This window comes from Dermacentor albipictus, chromosome 1, assembly GCF_038994185.2.
Source record: "Dermacentor albipictus isolate Rhodes 1998 colony chromosome 1, USDA_Dalb.pri_finalv2, whole genome shotgun sequence".
Lineage (NCBI taxonomy): Eukaryota > Metazoa > Arthropoda > Arachnida > Ixodida > Ixodidae > Dermacentor > Dermacentor albipictus.
In genome coordinates this window covers 258,377,701-258,393,779 of record NC_091821.1, presented here as the reverse complement: position 1 = coordinate 258,393,779, position 16,079 = coordinate 258,377,701, and the positions used below count along the sequence as shown (strand labels likewise).

At 48.6% G+C, this 16,079-nt stretch overlaps 1 protein-coding gene across 1 annotated transcript in view; it reads right to left on the bottom strand.

The window, feature by feature from the left end:
• LOC139054355 (uncharacterized) overlaps positions 1-15,403 on the bottom strand; it is an 88,555-nt gene extending 73,152 nt beyond the window's left edge. The window contains exons 1-3 of the mRNA XM_070531232.1: positions 15,179-15,403; positions 14,370-14,554; positions 14,176-14,308 (exon numbers count right to left, since the gene is read on the bottom strand). Coding sequence (XP_070387333.1) covers positions 14,176-14,308; positions 14,370-14,554; positions 15,179-15,239 — 379 coding nt within the window. The 5' untranslated portion in view covers positions 15,240-15,403. The remainder of the gene's footprint in view (positions 1-14,175; positions 14,309-14,369; positions 14,555-15,178) is intronic.
• Positions 15,404-16,079: the final 676 nt, after the last annotated feature.

The window sequence follows — 16,079 nt, the reverse complement described above, 5'->3', positions numbered from 1 at the left end:
GCGAGGGCGCTATCAGAGCTGTTCAAAAATAATTTCATTGTAGAAACTTCGACGCCTACGGGGACTGTGATGTGCCGTCGCGACGATTCAATCTTTTTTTTCTTCTAACTTCTTTGACTTTTCAATGCTATTTTTCGAGTTGCGTCGCACTGTATGTTTATCGGTGTTCTCAGCGTGCGATTTCTCGCTGCTTCTTTTTCTTAATCCAGTGCATTAATTCATAACACAAACATGACCATATGCCATGCTTTCTGTTTTAATGTGCTTCTTACCGCTCCCTTTCCACTCCAGTGAACTTGCCAGTATCTATAGCATCGAAAAGCTCATAGACCAAACCGTCATGACATTAGTCGGGCAGCGGACTCGGGCGAGCGTCTCAGTGCGCGTTTTCCGAACATCGCAGACCCGGCGCCGTAGCAGAAATCTTCCTCACGTCTGTGCTTGCTGCATACCCGAGTTGTAGCCGATGACTGTTCGCCGGTTTTATGTTTCGCGAGCCAAGCTTCACGCAGCTTCTTGTCCTGCGGCTACGTGTGAATAAGGCTGACACAGGGCTCCGTAGCGTACGTCCGGCACTGCGGTAGCGAGCAGTATAGCCTACCATGTTGCGCGCCTTCAAAGGCAGCTACTACCTATTGTAGTGCTTTCAAGCGTTGTAAAGGAGACACTCGAAGCGGGAAAATTTCGCTACTAAATGAGGACCGCAGCGTACGAGGGAATTTAAAATCTCGTTTTCAGCTCGCTTCGGCGCTCCCGAAGCAGCCGACGCGGCCGCTACGTCCACCTCATCCCTCATAGCACGTCACGCCGACGGTGGCGCCAGCTTTTCCAGTGGTCGAGTTCGAGGCCAATACTACCTGTCAAGATGAAGCTAGATTTCTATGGCGCCTATTTCTTCTCATCCTTCAGTTGCGGTTTCCTTGTTTGGAACAACCGTACTGCGTTGAACACTCTAAAGCTTAACACTCTAAATTTCTTAATATGTGAATGCCTGACAAATAATAATGAGCAACACTTTAAAAAATACCCTTATAACATTGTGTTCATTGCTCTGGAAGTTGTTAGTACAGAATTATGAATTTTTCGTTATCACTGCTTATTTGTAAGCAGGCTTCTTTCCGTGTATTCTCTGATACTGAATTACTCCCGGGGTGGCGAGGCCACTCGGGGCTGCGGCGCTGCGTTTTTCTTTTTCTTTTTTTTTCCTCGCGGCCCTCAGTTCTGTGAAATCTAGAATACATTGATCGACTGAAATATGGAGAGAAAAAAAAAGCTCAACAAGTAACTATTGACTACATTTTAATCTCCTGAAGGGCCAAATTTCTAGTTACGTTTTCTTTTTAATTCTGTATTTTCCTTTTTCTATTTTCGCAGGCATTCAATGACCGGTAACGTGGGTACGGACACCAGGGGCTTAAACTCGCCGTTTCTTTTCTTCCTATTGTACCAACTATTTCTCAGTGACCGGTCGCCTTCACTAATAGCATATATTCTCCGCTGTCATGATTGGCCAGAGTGCGAATGCTCGGCCAGAGTGTGCACGCTTCGTTCATAAAGATTGTTCGTTGTTGGCCAGCAGCCTTTGCTTATGAATAATTCACTACCAAGGTTGGCCAGCACCAAATTTTGTTTTTGAGCACTTCTACGTACAATACGATTCCGCAATTTTTATTTCCCACCATGCAGCATCCTCTTTGACTCCGGCCGTTCGCTTCAGGTTTATAGCTGTTCGGGGCGCTCTTCATACACAGCGATTTGTTAATAGTGAGTTTTGTTTGTCCTAGCACACATCGATGTTCGATGCATGTCTTCTTTCTTTTTCGAGTGCGCTGTGGGCAAAAAAAAACAAATAAATAAAAGATCGACAGCAATATCTTCGTGGAACGCCATATCTAACGAGCACAAGGCGCGTTCTTCAAAACACGACCGCGAGTGAAAACGTACGTTGGAAAAATTGACTCCCTAAACAAAGTGAAAAGGGAAGAGATCGCTGATTTTCGCGAATGTATTTCAAGTAGTGTAAGAACGAGTATACCGGGGCGGCCTTTACACATCAGTCATCACTTGTACCTCGGGTAAACTATGTAAGGACAACGTCCAGCGTCCGAAGTGCTCCACTCCTGCGTCTGTAGCGGTTGCCCGCCGTCCATCTTTGGACGTGCCCTGGGAGAGAGACACTCCGCGAAAGTGTATACTTACAGGTTTTTCGAAGTTCACGAGTGTCATACCTGAAGACTATAAACGATCGCTCACTGACAACACATTTCATAAGTCCTCGTTGCAGTATCTGCACGAAACCGGCATGCATGCTTACACGTAATTAATTTCATGCCGACATTATGTCACGTGGCAATCGATGCGAATGAATAAAGAAAATCAAATAGCGTGCACACCATGCCTCTCTGTTTATATGGATAGCATACGTCCTGAACGCATAAACACTGTCTCACATCCCCTGTTTCTCTGCCAGAAGCATGGCGTACCTGGAGTACAGTGCATGCGTGATTCTTTTTCATATCCCTGTAAAATGTTTGTTGCGTTTACCGTACATTTATCGATAGTGAAAGGACCGCCCTTTTCATATCTCACTTATCAGTGCAGCGACATGCAAACTATAGATGGTGCTGGCTGCAGCCAATCAGATGGCGAATTTAAGAAGTTGCAATGAGGCACCTTTCCTGACAGGCCGGTGCACCATGGATGAATAACGCACCATCGGCTATCGTGAATGACCTGCGCATGGATTTCGTCCAGTCATGCACGGGCCTTTATTTGTTGCACATAGCTTCACAGATGCAGCGCCGGATTGGCTGAAGCCAGCTCTGCCTTGCACGGCGCTCGAGTCATGGTGGATAAAAAGCCGACGTTTTAAATGAAGAAAGGACAGACATCCGTTGCGTTCGCCTTTACAGCATGAAGAAATAGTTATCGTGGTGTAAAAAAAATGCGTACTTAACTGTAAAGTTGTTCAAGACTACCACTCACGACACGACTTGACCACAATACCAACACGCGATTAAATGGCCTCGCTACCTCGCGCTCCACGGTAACAATCAATTTCGCAGTTGAGGGCGAGGCGCTGTCTGGGACCAGGCATCGGACAATGCGAATCAAGAAATGACAGCTCCGAGCGAGGTTTCATGGGGGAAGAGGCGGAGTTTATAAAAAAGAAAGACTTGGTCTCTGGCGTTACTGGCATTCTTTTCACCCGCTTAAGCACGTCTTGCCCTTGGCCTCCACTGTATATGGCCCTGTACATTGGCACAGGGAGAACTAGATCGCATACATCTTTGTACAATGTTTTACGTTTCACTGAAAAAAGGTACTCATTTGAAAATCTAACGGACAAAAACCGTACACTTAAAATAACTTCTTTAAGGAATCCACAAACAGGACCGCTCATATTGTCTGTGCAGACTACATAGCTAGGTAACGCGCTCCTTAGCCTCACTTGGCACACCGTGCGCAAGAAAGGATCGCTTAGGTCGCGGAAAAATAAAAACCGGTTTACGACCTGTCGTATAAAAAGGTGCGTCATTCCCAAACCTCCGTCTTTAACTCGCCTGAACAAATTCGTTCGACTGCATCGTTCCCAATTCGAAGCCCACACAAATACTGCGAATACTCGGTGCAACTTCTGTATATTTACCCTTGAACAATGCAATACCTGCATTACATACCATATTTTCGCGACAAAAAATATATTGCAGACTGTAGCTCTTGCAAACAATGACAGACGTCCACCTTCACACGGGTACGTTGAATGTCAAAACCTTTTTAGAAGATCGTGGGTTTTTCTTACCCTGGGGCTCGCATTGCTTGATCTGTAAGAAACCGGAAACTATTGATCATGTATTTCTAGATTGTTGGGCGGGTGTCTTCTTTTGGGATGTACTTCAGAGGACTATCAAAAAGGACTTTCCTTTAGATCCACAGGGTATTAGATATTTATCTATACAAAACGATGCTGGACTGCCATTTGATCTTATTATGCTAGTTGGCCTTCACTGTCTATGGCGCGCCCGTATGGCGGGCTATCACTGCGATCCGGATGCTCGGCCTGCACGAATGCTTTTCCGAGAATGCATGTCGAGATTTGTGGAAATTCAGAAAGCACAAGATTGTGTACCTGCTTGGCTGTCGAGGGTGGAACCCTTGACCGCGCTCAAAGAATTCTAAAATAGTCAACCCTATAAAGCTGACACTTGGTGCTTAAAACTTGCGAATTTGTCTTGTTTTCTCAAATGTCATTTGCTGTTTGATATAGAAGTACAAAACAGGCAATAAAGAAAAAAAAAAGAGGCGGAGTTTATACATATACGATCCATCAAGTAGTAAATACGCGCATGCGCATTAGCGCGCGCCAAGCACTATAACTGCGAGTAAAAGCGGTCGTAATGACATGCGTTCAATGACACGCACACGAATCGTTCGCCGCGCGGGCGTGCGCGCTCACCCCCCCCCCCCCTTCTCCCCCCTTCGCTTCAGCGTCCGGGCGAGCGACCGCATTCCACCGACGCACAATCGGAAAGATGTCCGTCGGACGCTGTTCGGCCTGACACATACACCGGGAAGTGTGCCAACGCATCCGCCCCGACCACACGCACAGAAGATCGGCAAAGAAAGAGGACGAAACAAGAGACTGCCGACGTTGCAGTTTCCGTTGCCTTTGTTTCTCTCCTCTCCTGCTGGTGTCTTGTGTTATGGCCGGACAGGAGACGGGAATGCGTGGCACGACGATACATTGTAGTACAGTGACACGGCAGGTTTATTCAAGTTGCCATGGGCTGTGACGGATGGAGAAAGAAGACGCTACGCGGCAGCTTGGCGAAGCTCTCGCTCCAGGGCCAGTATTCACAGAAAGCTCTTACGCTAGGATTGTGCGACCCATCGCTCTGTCAGCACGGCCTCATCGCATACCGGAGAAACGTACGTTTACAAACCGTCGACTTCAAAGTAAAGCCTGACTCCTCCACAGGGCCAAGCGATCGCCGCGGAGCCAAGGTTCACAAATGCCGGGGGATCCCGAGCAGGGGACGCCTGGAACGTCAGTCGGAGACCAGCCGCGATCAAGCGACGCACTAACCCAGTTGCGTCGTGTTCTACAGCTAAATAAACCGGGGCCGAGGGCGCGTGGGCCGAATCGACGAAGCTTTTCGTTCGTAAGTGATATTTGCCATTGGCCGACCGCCTTTTCGTTAATAAAATATCAGTTTCGTCCGAGAGGCAAAGCATTTCACTGATTGCGAGAGCAAATTATTAGAAAGCTAAACTATGTAAGGTTGGCCGTTTTATCAGCTGCATAAACTACTGTAAACATTCGCATGCTAGCTAAATTAACAAGCACGTTGTCACGCACGCACAGGAAATCACGAACACATCTCACCATGGCTGTTAGAACACCATGGCTGTTAGAACGCTGGCGTGATGAAGAGCAGCAGCTGCCTTCCCCTTCGTGCTGCAGCCTCTCGACGCCGCCGACGACGACAAAAATCCGCCTGCCGTGTCCATCGCAATAATACTGACTACCGTGACTATCGCAATAATACGTCCAGCATCGCGATTCGGCAGAATTTGTTCTTACGAACAATGCTAGCGCATATACGACCTTTCTGTGAATCCCGGGCCCGTATTCACAAAACTTTTGTACGCTAGAATTGTTCGCATGAGAAAATTCCAGCCATTCCTGATGCTGGAATAGCAAAGGCGGCCTGCCAATGGCAAATATCACTTACGAATGAAAAGCTCTGTGAATTGGGCCCCAGGTAACCATGCATATACTCCATCTGACAAGTTGCTCGCAGCGCTGCCGAAGGTGCGAGACGTACACAGGCGCAATATCCTTGCGCAGCGGAATATATTTCCAGGCGTAGCTGTCTGAATAGTGGCGGGATTAGAGAGTTTAGTTTTTGCGTGGTAAATGATACGCGAGTTGTTAGGACCTTCGTGCACGCACGTCGTGTATATGTACCGCGAATTGAGCAGCCGCTGAGCAGAGGACGCGGGCGCGGATGGACACATCTCGAGGGACATTCGGCCGTCCCATTGGCTAAGGAGTCCTGCAGCTTCCACAGCGCTGCAAACGACTTGTGAGATTGAGTATATAAACAGAAAAGGGCAGGAGGCGATCCGACTGCATGACAGCAGCGACCAACGCAGGTCGCACATCTATTCCACGGCGTGCGCCGCACTTTTGGCTCCACATCGAAAGCATAGCCACGATTGGTACAGAATTGCGTACAGACCACCGCAACAGATTGAAACAGCCTGCCCTGAGGGCGCCTTCTACTGGCTTTATGGTATTTTAAGGCCTGTAACGTGCAGTGGGTTCAATCACGTTCGACATTTTTGGGCCCATTTTCGAGAACAACGTATAAGAAAGCTTTTATGAGCTACGCGAACGCCCGCGCAAGTCACGGGCGCTGTGGGCAGAGCAGCAAACCCTTCATTTGAGTCGGGGAGATGTTTCATGAATATGCAGTAAAAACAATCGGGTGGAGCGCAATACAGAGTTTCTCACGAAATTGCGTTCGAAGTACCTTAAAGTTAAGGAAGCCGAGATAATTAAACGATTTCCCCTGGAATACTGCTACCACAGATGCGCACGTTTGAAAGCGACCGTCCTTATCAAGTTGCGATCGCGCTGTACATGTACATGCGCTCGCCCGACGGTGAGACGCAAGCAGACGCAAGCTCATGGGTGGGCGTCTATATACATATTATCTGAGGGAGAGACGGTTGCGCTCTTCGGCTGTTCAGTTACGGCTTCCCTGAGTGATATCTTTCGGAAATAGTTACGAAATTAGCAGCGTGAACTTCTTCCATTTCTGGAAACGGATGGTGCGCTTCAAATCTTCCATTGGGACCGATCGAATGGCTATCTTGTTGAGAAAAAAAAAAGGTTAGCTAATTTGCAAATTACTTGTCTAATTACTACATCGAATGAGCTTCGAATGTGTTCCTCTGTGGTAAACGTCGTCCAGAGGAAATCACTTAATTGCCTCAGGTTCCCTAAATTTAAGGAATTTCGAACGCGCGTCGCGAAAATTCCCAGTATGTTTGCACGAGAAGGCGTTGTATACTGCGTAATTTATTTCTCCTGTGACCGGCCGGTACTGCGCGAAACTTAATGTTAACGTAATATCTCGTGTTGATAATACCGCCGAAGTTGATGTGGCCCCTCATGTCGCGCCAATACTTACTGGTATTAATTTGTGCCAAGAACGTCAGAAGACAGGAACCTCATGCCTCCACCACTGCCATTTCTAACGCCAAGAACATCAAGACAGCTGTTGCTACTCATATCTGTTCTTTGCCCTCCGCTCTGCAAAGCCTTCCGGCTATTGAGAGTGTGTATATATATATATATATATATATATATATATATATATATATATATATATATATATATATATATATATATAATGAAATAAGCATACGGACATGTGCAAGACGTGCGGAGACCCTCGAACACTACAGCCTTTACGGCGATGTGCGTCTGTGGTATACCGCTGACACGCGCAAGAACGGGCTGCCAGCCAACAGCGCCAAGGTGTTTCTACGCGTTTCTACATATAGCGATGCGGACCATATCGCCTGCGGGAGGCAGCCCATAAAACACGACTCTTCTAGAAAAGTCGGGCCTCGCATCGCGGCTGCTCCACACGAACTAAACAGTGCCGGGGTGTGCGGGGCCGGGCTTACAAACGTTTCGCCGAATTGACAGCAAAAGCGAACTATGGCTTTTCACGCTGATACAGTCGCTTTTATTTATTTACTCATTTATTATCACATCGTCCCTTTGCAAGCAGTTTCCTTCGTCCTGGTCCATCCTCTCTCCCTTTCCCACTCAACCCCGCCCCCACTGCTGACCGCTGTTCAGGTGTGAACAGGACAGTTACAGTGCGGTCAGTAGTAATTTCCGTCCTTTCATTCTGTATCATTTTATGTAAAAATAAACAACCAATCAATGCTACCTGGAGTACTGATCTCTCGCAAATGATAGTTCGCAATTGATCGTTCACGTCTTCCAAGGCCGCCTGTCACTCTTATGGAAAACGGTCGGCGTCGGACTTTCAACTTTATTTTTCAACTTGCAACTTTATTTCGCATCTTTCCACACATGGGATACTGGGAGCGCGGTAGAAAAGTCAACAACAATGTTGGCTTGAAGGGAACCATGCCCCCGATGACATTAATTGGCAACCACTGCTGCGAAGAACATAATAGTGAAACCAAGAGCTAAAAGCAGCGAATAGAGTGTAACATGCTGTGAAAAAACTAATAATAAAGGGAATAGCAGACGACAGTAATCACGAAAATGTAGAACACAGGCCGCCAACAACCGAAACGTGCATAATGGTAAACAAATAGAGTTAATAGAAAGGGCGTTGTCAGCGACAGTAATGCAGTGCATTTCGAACAACAAGAACTGTAATAACAAAGTAACAATAATGGTAGCATCACATTAATACGGCCATACACGGAATCAAAATTAATACAACAAAACAAAAACAAAGCCGTGCGTGTTACGGACTATAAACCACCAACGCATCTTACAGGTTTTTCCTCCTGCGTTTTATGCGCTTTAAAGTGAATGCTATTCCCAAGTTTTAGGCGTGGGTGCATTTTGATTAATATTTAATGACTAGTTTATTTACAGTAAAGGGCAAATGGTGCTGTAGTCCTTGGCATCCATAAGCAGCCCTGCTAAAGGGTATACGCCAGGGGCCCTATAACGTAAAACTATTCCAATATGTTTTTATTCCAATCTCCTGACGTCAAATTTGCGTAAACACTGACGCAAGCATCGGGCGGTCATCCGCAGGGTTGTCTGAACAGACCAATCAAACGCTCTCCTCGTTCATACGAGGTCACTTTTGTTTGCTTGAAAGACGAATAACATTGCCTACACTGAGCGGCTTGTCTTATCTAATTGGTTCACACGAGGCGAGGAGCACGCTCAAGTGGAGAGGGATTCGATAGGGCCGAGCCACTGCACCGAAAATCGATAACCGGACGAAGAGGGTGGTACCGGCGTCTGCGATTGGTCCGATTTCCCTTACTTAGCTTGCGGTGGCTCGTCGACAATCGCGGCGGCATGTAACGGAAGCTTAAGGATGACGCTAAAACGGATCCTCAGCAAGGAAGAGTTGGCAGAACGAGGTCGTAAACATGCCGAAAGTGCTGGAAAATGTTACACGGCCACGCAAAAAGCTTTAATACACGCAAATAAACTCACGCTCTCCGGCAGGGGCGTGTAGCCAGTGACTGAGCGATCGGCGGCAGCCATGTTTTATTCTTTTCGGAACGGGGCAGCCTGCGGCTATTCAGAAGAAAATTCAGTTTTGTTCGCCATATTAATGCATCTTTATCGCGTACACGTCACTTTGACGCGGTGAGTTTTTGCGGTTTTGTGACGTCGCGTGAGAGGCAGGTGAACTGGGCGCAGTCCGGAAACTTTTGACCAATAGCCGAGGGCCAATGGCGAAGAGGGGTCCAATCAGAAATAACTATTTTTCTTTTGCTCGGTCAAATCATGCATAATCCGTGTGTACACGTTATATCAGATGGGGAGCTAACGCGGTTTTCGTGACGTCGCGTGACAGACAGGTGAAATGGGGGTGGTCCACAAAAGTTTTTGACCAATCGCGGAGGGCTCATTGCAGAATTGCAATAGAAAAGTTTGGAATAGTTTTACGTTATAGCGTGAGCTTAGGGCGTATGTTTTGTTGTTGTTGTTGTTTTAATTTGGCAACGTCCTGCAATAACGTGCGATTAGACTTTCTTTCCCTAACGTAGTGCCCTATGAGTACGTGTTCGTAAAGAGAGTGAAGGGCAATGACCCGAAAATCTCGGAACAGAAATTCTGTGGGAGATCCAGAAGGAATGTTATCGACAGTACGGAGAGCTTTATTTTGTAAAATATGCAGTTTATTGAGATTACTAATGGTGTATGGTTGTACCCCACATTAAGTATGTGCATAACAAGTGAGACGAAAAATGTCAGTTGTAAATTTAGCTTTGTCTTTGTAGGCAGGAAGTACTACTTAAACTTCATTAGTACACCGCAAACTTACGAGAGCTCTGAACGCGTGTATGTTCCAAGAAAGGCGTCGGTTAAACGTCACTCCTAATGTATATTACACAGGGAAAGTAAGTGGACAACTTCCTGCTTTTCATTTAAGCAAATAAAACAGAAGGTGCTTGCGAAACGGAAACGCCGCCGTCAGACAGGGGCAGCCATTCGGGGCCTGCGTTCTACATAGAGGAGCTCACAGCTGAAACGACGGTGAGGCGATGCCGTTCTGCGACATCAACCGGTTCGAAATATGTCTGACCTGAGCTCGGAAGGCAGTAAACGAATGCACATCACACAATTTTTAACGACATTTAAATATCCCAGTGGCGTCAATTACACCATGGCGTCGTCTCCAAGTTTCTTTGCCTCTATCGCAAGTGACGCAACAATTTCGATGCATTCTGCGTGATGGCTTTTGAAACTAGGGGTTGCTTCGCGACTGCTAATGATTTTATAGAGTCCGCCGGACCCGTGGACGGGCAACAGCCTATACACTGCGGCCGCGGACAAGTGTGGCGTTGCGTCTCGCGGGATCAGCGCTTTCGAAGCCGGCGCCATGTACAATTCAAGTTGCCTCGGGCGACTTAGAACAGGGCGATCCCAACATCCCGCACACTGGCACGAGCATCTGATCGCGGCAACGAGACGATGCTGCCATCAAGATTGGATCAAACAGACTGGCCCCGTCTGTCATCGATCGCGCAGGTGTACATAGAACGAGCCGCGCCCTCGAGCCCCGATTTCACGAGGCGCGACGACTAAGCACGTTATATAGGCAAACAATCCCTCGCGTTTGACGGCAACACTCAACGTATGAAGATGGGATGACATTAACGAAAGACTATAGGGCGTAACACGGACACCCTGGTGGCATTCAATTCCGCAAGGAGTCGGGAACGAGTTCAGTTGTGGATGTAGAGCAAGGGAATGCGAGCTCCAAGTGGCATATGCTACTCATTCCTGTAAAGGGTCGTTTGCAGCTTCGCTGTTTAGCACGCATTATTCGGAGCTTGGAGTTCCCAAAGCAAAGCACCGTCGGACACTCCTACGGGGAGTCCTTTTATTTATGTGTGGTACGTTTTTAGCACAACCTGCGTGCACGAGAAGGCTACAACGTCATCCGTACGATTGACAGGAAAAGTTCACGGAACACGGCAGTGGGGAAAAATTAAAGTTTTACTCTAAGTTTACGCGATGTCCACATATGTGCGCGACCACTGCTTCGCACATGACATTTAAATTATGTGCTCCTAAAGGGACACTGAAGGCCAACATCAAGTCAAGCTAAAGCGATAGATTAGTACTCGAGAATCTTTAAGACGCCAATATTATCGCGCAAAGAGCCTTAGACATCGAAAAATTGAGGTAAATGCAGAACACAATTAGAGACTCACCGGGGTCATTCAAGTAATTGCTCGATGACGAAGGGACTCCTCATTTAAATTCGGTCACTAGTACAGGACCACTCGTTATAAAAACATAATTTTACTCCGTTAAAGGACGAAATAAAATGCTACTTGTCCAGTTTTATTTCGTTTTTAAAAGAAAGAACTCGTTGACATTACCCTTGACAACGACACGGGCAGCCGAAAGGTTTCGTTTTCGCTCGACTGTGCCCCGCCCGCACTTTCGTGTTTCAGTAGTTCAGTTATCGCGTAGCGCCGCGCTAGTTTTGCTGGCTAGCAAGAGCAGAGAATTCCACGCCCATGTGATGTTGCGGGATGCCCGAACGGTCCACGCCACTTGACCAAAAACAGCTGTTTCGGTTTCTCTATGGTCGCACGTTTTCGTTTTGCGCAGAGAACTGTAGCGTCGTCTGTCGGGGGCCGTTTTGCTCAAAGACGGCAGTAGGGCTATTTTTTTTAACCTACACTGGCTACACGAGTGTAACTAGTGCAGGAAGTCGCAGTTTTTTTTTTTTAAAGAAAAGTGTAGCTCCGCCCACCTACACGAAGCCATTTTTTATAGCTGTAGTGTAGCATGACAAGTACACTTTCTACACCTTGGTTCCAATCAGTGTAGGCAGCAGACGACAAACAAGCAAGCTGGCGTTGCAAACGCGTGGTGCCATTTTGTGTGTGACTGTCGGCGCTGATATAGCGACGATAGTGAATATTCGCTGCACGAACGGCAGCGAAGTGCTGACGTGACCACGTGTCACAGAGGAAGGCGAGCTAATCTTCCAAGAAGATAAAATTATCTTACTCACAGATTGTGCGGCCTGTTTCAGACTACGCGCAGTTTTATACGCACTGGGAAGTTGTCCTTCTGCACTGCGCATTCGCGATGTATTTCGTTGCAGTTTGTATAGATTTGTTGATCAAAGGAAACTCGTGCATTGGCGTTGTTTCAGGCAAGGGCATACACGCAGCCAGTAAGTGCGAAGTCAGGCGAAGTGCAAGTCAGGCGTTTGATCGTCTGCTCACAGATGCAGAAGACGGCGCGCTTTCTTGTCTGATTGGCTACAGCCCAGAGACGCAGCACACGACGTCATAGCCACTGCCCCGCACTACACTCGTTTACACAAGCCTGCACGAAGTGTAGCTTTAAAAAAAGAAAAAAAAAGAAAGCGCCTAGCAAAGGGCGGTGATCTGGCATATGCAACCATAGAGTTTCTCACTGTAACACCCACAGGGAAATCTGGCGCCACCATCTATGGGAGTTTCTTAAGGGGGCACCGTGCCGTCATGGGAATGACGGTATATGTGTCTGCAAGGCTCGTGTTGGCTGGTGTTGCACGAGGCTTCGTCTAAAACGTGTATATGGCTACACGAATGACGCGTTCTCAAAGTAAAATCTTCAGAAAATGTTTCCATTCACGCATATTGCATCTTTACTCACGTACAATGCATGACCAAGCGAAAAAAAGCAAGAACAAACGACAAACTGTTTCAAAGCGAGCGCGAACCTTGTCGTCTGTCCTCCAACTTTAGCTGCCCGCTGATACTTTTTACGTAACATATAATCGTACACGCAATAACAAGTTCTCATAGTTAAACAAAACACGTTTTTGCGTAATAATAAAACCAAAAGAGCTTTTCACGAGCTGTTTTAGTAGAAAATGAATCATTGTGACAGGCGGAACGGTGCTTGCCAAGCGCGTCTTCAATGTGTTCTGGCTCTCCGAGAACGATGCCAATCTGAAGTCACAATATAACGGCATACCCATGCATACCGCAGCGCAGCAGCGCCAGATTTCCCTCTAGGTAATGTAGTGAGAAACTTTATGTATGCAACGTCACCACTCTCCGGTTGGGTGGCGGGAGACTTGAATTGCAATAAAGATATTCGGACCCTTTAGATGCAATTTTCTCGTAAACTAAGTCCTTCTTTTCTTCTTTTTTTGCACGAAACAAGCGCTGCGAGGTTTATAGAATGGTATTTAAGCAGCCCACGTCGATTTAGTAATGGCGTTTAGTGCCCCTTGCTCTTAATTAATGTGATTATAGGAAACGCTCCTTTTCTCACAACTTACTTCCAATAAACATTTTGGCAAGATACCATGCGGATCTATAGGAAATCGAAAGGCATGCAGTGAATTAGCTATACGGCAAGTCTGATCGCTTTTAGGAGGCCCAGCTTCAGCTACGGCACCTCTGACAAGCCCGCGGTCACTCCGCCAGGTATCATGGGTATTCCATTTGACGAGTCGCATCAAGGAGAATGCATATGTGTACAAAGATGTGCCTGATGTCTTCTCGCGATACGGCGTGCTCGCATGATCCCGTCGTCATTAATGCCCTCGCAGTGCCAGAACAAAAAGCATTAGAAAAGCAAGACCCGGGCAGCCCTGGCAGCTCATGCTCATGCTATCCGCGAGGGCATTCTCAGCCATGCACGCGTTCCAAGGGACCCGCTGATGCTGGATCGCATATATTGCATCGCACAGGCTCTTGGGTTCGCTGAACCAATGGTGTCTCAAATAGGGCCAAGCTTCGCAAGGCGGAGCGCTCAAGTCGTGAAAGTTTCGGTCAGCGGCAGCGTCACGGTCGTAGGAGCAGCGCCCGCACGTGCGTCGTGTTCTAGACGTCGCCCCCATTCCGGTGCGGACTATAAAATCTATGCGCCGCAGGTGCATTGGTGGGCTTACTCACCGACCACCCGGACTTGCAGTTGCGCGTGCTGGGGCACGACCCCCGGCTCGAGCGCCAGGTCGCAGCGGTACACGCCGCGCGTTCGGATATCCGCGTCCAGCAAGCGCACGAAGCCCTCGCTCGACTGGGCGTGCTGCGGTATATACGTGGGAGCTTCAGTGCCTCGCCGCGCACGACGCCTGGCGACTACTCACATCCACGTGCACACCGGGCACCTGGTAGCTACGGCTGGGCGGATCGGCCTGCCGATCGTACGAGTAGAATTTCGTATTGTCCTTGTACCACCACACAGCGCTGGGGGCAGTGCCGTGGTCGTCGCTGCAGTTGAGCCACAGGGGGTTCCCCTGGAGCACCAGGTTCGGCCCGCTTATGCGAAGCCCTGCGACAGGGGATGGGGGGGCACCGGTCCCAAGGTACCGCGCGTTTTGTACTGCACCGATCAGCGAGCGCGCTGTATAGACAGACGGCGGGAGACCACTCGCGGGCAAGCTGCCGACGCAGCCACATTTCGAATGGCCCCGCGAAAGTCATCGTCCGCGCGTTCCCGCACGAGGAAACACGGCTACTGGGCGCATGTTTCAAAGCGAGCGCCTCGACTGGCGCGCCGCGGAAGCTGCGTTGGCAGCTCGCCAGGGAAGCTCAATTCCGCTGGCATTTACCCTTGTAAACGCTGCTCCGGTCGGCTTTTCACGTGCGATGTTTTCAAGTTTTGCCTGCATTGACAGCGCCCCGGAATTATTCTCTCCCCTTTACCAGCACGTCACGGTCGACGTATTCGCGCCTGACAGGCTTTCCGTTTCTTTATTTTACACCGTCAGAGAGGTAAACAAACCCCAATCCGATGCGAGAACAACGAACGCTCGATTGGCGCGCGTTTTCTCACCAGCTAGACCGCTGAAGCGCGACGAGGCAACGCACTCACCACCGCTCCTTTCCGGCTACGGGACAGGGGAATCCCGCCAAAGCTGCGCGCAGACACACGAACGCGTACGGTGTCACTCACCAGAAACGGTCCGGATCACCAAGCAAATGAAGACGGCATGGCGAATACCCGCGCTGACCATGGCTGAGAGGACCACGATGGCCCTCGGGCCGCACCGGCCTCCACTTTGTGCACGCAGCACACCTGAAGTACGACGGGCTCCGGCCTGTTGGCGCCTTCCAACCGCGCGCTCTCGACTGCACTGCGCTCTCCGACCGCTCACTCCTCCGCTTCCGATGCAGCAGCTTGCTCCGGCGGCTCACTTGCCGCGCTCGCGACGCGGCACCGATCACGTGACGGACGATCGCCGCCAGGGCTGTGGGCAAGTCGGTTCCGGTTTCGCTTGGCGGCGACGCTCTTGCTTCAGCGGGCGCGGCACGCTCCCGCTTTTATGATATTCAGAAACTGGCAGGTCGAGCTTCATAGTATAACGGCCTCAATGATGCAATAGGTAGACGAGAAACGGTGTGTTGAACATGAAGTAAGCAGAGCGGTAACTGAATATGATTACGTTTCCGTCTCGTTTCAAGAACACTGGTACGAAAAAGGTCGTCAAGTCGATAAAAAGCACAGCGTACACATCTCACACTCTGAACATTTTCTTTCAGCTTGTTTACATGCGATTATTATCGCAGCTGGCGTTCATATCAGCTTAAAATAGGCAACAAGAAGCTCTTGTCTCCCAATGCCCGTTGGGACAAAGGGCTATGGCACACTGCTTAATTTTTGGTAGTTACGAAATGTGCCCGATATACCAGAATTGTCACATCTAAAGCAAAGTTGCCGAGGCATTGCTCCACCTCTCGTTAGACTCTACATAGCTTTTTAAACAGCATGATCTTACTACAAACTCTCACTGTTCCTAGTTCGCTTTAAGAAGCAAGTTTACATGCTCCCCGAACCGATTCTCAGTAGACAGTAA